Source organism: Atractosteus spatula, chromosome 8 (genome assembly GCF_055471065.1).
Source record: "Atractosteus spatula isolate fAtrSpa1 chromosome 8, fAtrSpa1.hap1, whole genome shotgun sequence".
Taxonomy (NCBI): Eukaryota; Metazoa; Chordata; class Actinopteri; order Semionotiformes; family Lepisosteidae; genus Atractosteus; species Atractosteus spatula.
Window position 1 is genome coordinate 1599807 of NC_142713.1, and position 2347 is coordinate 1602153.

The following is a 2347-nucleotide window of genomic DNA, read 5'->3' on the forward strand; positions in this document are numbered from 1 at the left end:
CTCCCAGTCCAGTCAGTCCAATCCAGCCTGGAGAGTCTCAGACTGCTCTGTCAGTGTCAGTGGAGTCTGATTATAATCCCAGTTCATAACTAATCCAGCTCCCAGTCCAGTCAGTCCAATCCAGCCTGGAGAGTCTCAGACTGCTCTGTCAGTGTCAGTGGAGTCTGATTATAATCCCCGTTCATAACTAATCCAGCTCCCAGTCCAGTCAGTCCAGTCCAGCCTGGAGAGTCTCAGACTGCTCTGTCAATGTCAGTGGAGTCTGATTATAATCCCCGTTCAGAACTAATCCAGCTCCCAGTCCAGTCAGTCCAATCCAGCCTGGAGAGTCTCAGACTGCTCTGTCAGTGTCAGTGGAGTCTGATTATAATCCCAGTTCAGAACTAATCCAGCTCCCAGTCCAGTCAGTCCAGTCCAGCCTGGAGAGCCTCAGACTGCTCTGTCAGTGTCAGTGGAGTCTGATTATAATCCCAGTGAAGAACTAATCCAGCTCCCAGTCCAGTCAGTCCAATCCAGCCTGGAGAGCCTCAGACTGCTCTGTCAGTGTCAGTGGAGTCTGATTATAATCCCAGTTCATAACTAATCCAGCTCCCAGTCCAGTCAGTCCAATCCAGCCTGGAGAGTCTCAGACTGCTCTGTCAGTGTCAGTGGAGTCTGATTATAATCCCAGTTCAGAACTAATCCAGCTCCCAGTCCAGTCAGTCCAGTCCAGTGCAGGAGAGTCTGCAGTGTCTCATCACTCCTAATGACAATGACACTGACTCAGGCTGTCATCTGCAGCCCTTCCCTCCCCTCTCTTACACACACAATTTGTATCTGTCAGTCCTGTAAAAGACCCTTTGAAACCCCAGGATCTCAAGTGACAGAAATGCCACCCCCCCGCCTCTCCTCTCTCGTCCCCCCCCCCCCCTGGGGGAATAACTCCATCAATCCCGGAGCAGAGGGAGACTCCAGGGGACAGCGCGGGAGGCAGAGCACAGAGACCTGCTCCGAGCACACGCCGTGATGGCCACACGCAACAAGGCACCGGGCTCCAAGAAAGGAGGTAGGAGAGACACGCGTGTGGGTGGGTGACACGCGTGTGGGTGCTGTGTTGCCGGAACACAGACGTGGGGACAGCTCAGACCTGCCCAGTCCCAGCTCCTCTCCGCTGATAGCGGCTGGACACGGACTTCATGCACTGGGGGATACTGTGGCCTGACCTGTTCTGACCACAGCTCTACAGACATAGTGTGTGAGTGTGTCTGTGTTTGTGAGTGTGAGTGTCGGTAAGTGTCTGTGTGTGTGTTTGTGTGTGTTTGAGTGTAAGTGTGTAAGTGTGTATGTGTGAGTGTGTGTATGTGTGAGTGTGTTTGTGTTTGTGTGTAAGTGTGTGTGAGTGTGTTTGTGTGTGAGTGTGTGTGTGAGTGTGTGAGTGTGTGAGTGTGTGAGTGTGTTTGTGTGTTTGTGTGTAAGTGTGTGTGTGTGTGTGTGTGCTTTGATCTAAAAGCGATCAGTCAAGTCCCTCTCCTTGCGCCTGCTGTGTAAATGCTTCTGGACGGGCTCTCACAGTGCTACATGATCACAGGTCCAGACATTCCTCGTCCTGCTTCAAAGCCTTTTCAAACCCAGAACTGATCTGAAACACGTTCAAGTGTGGGGAGGGGCCGACTGCCAGCCTCGGACTGGCTCGGTTCCCTGGACACTGAAGAAGGGTCTAGAGAGAGAGATGGAGAGACTGTGAGAGAATCAGAGAGGAAGAGTCTGGAGGAGAGAGATGGACAGACAGTGAGAGAATCAGAGATAAGAGTCTGGAGGAGAGAGATGGACAGACAGTGAGAGAATCAGAGAGAAGAGTCTGGAGGAGAGAGATGGAGAGACTGTGAGAGAATCAGAGAGGAAGAGTCTGGAGGAGAGAGATGGACAGACAGTGAGAGAATCAGAGAGAAGAGTCTGGAGGAGAGAGATGGACAGACAGTGAGAGAATCAGAGAGAAGAGTCTGGAGGAGAGAGATGGAGAGACAGTGAGAGAATCAGAGAGAAGAGTCTGGAGGAGAGAGATGGACAGACTGAGAGAATCAGAGAGAAGAGTCTGGAGGAGAGAGATGGAGAGACAGTGAGAGAATCAGAGAGAAGAGTCTGGAGGAGAGAGATGGAGAGACTGTGAGAGAATCAGAGAGGAAGAGTCTGGAGGAGAGAGATGGAAAGACAGTGAGAGAATCAGAGAGAAGAGTCTGGAGGAGAGAGATGGAGAGACTGTGAGAGAATCAGAGAGAAGAGTCTGGAGGAGAGAGATGGACAGACAGTGAGAGAATCAGAGAGGAAGAGTCTGGAGGAGAGAGATGGACAGACAGTGAGAGAATCAGAG

At 51.6% G+C, this 2347-nt stretch overlaps 1 protein-coding gene across 1 annotated transcript in view; it reads left to right on the top strand.

The window, feature by feature from the left end:
• Window positions 1–919: 919 nt before the first annotated feature.
• LOC148829013 (tripartite motif-containing protein 16-like protein) overlaps window positions 920–2347 on the top strand; it is a 9393-nt gene continuing 7965 nt past the window's right edge. Inside the window, exon 1 of the mRNA XM_088923307.1 lies at window positions 920–1045. Coding sequence (XP_088779433.1) covers window positions 1006–1045 — 40 coding nt within the window. The 5' untranslated portion in view covers window positions 920–1005. The remainder of the gene's footprint in view (window positions 1046–2347) is intronic.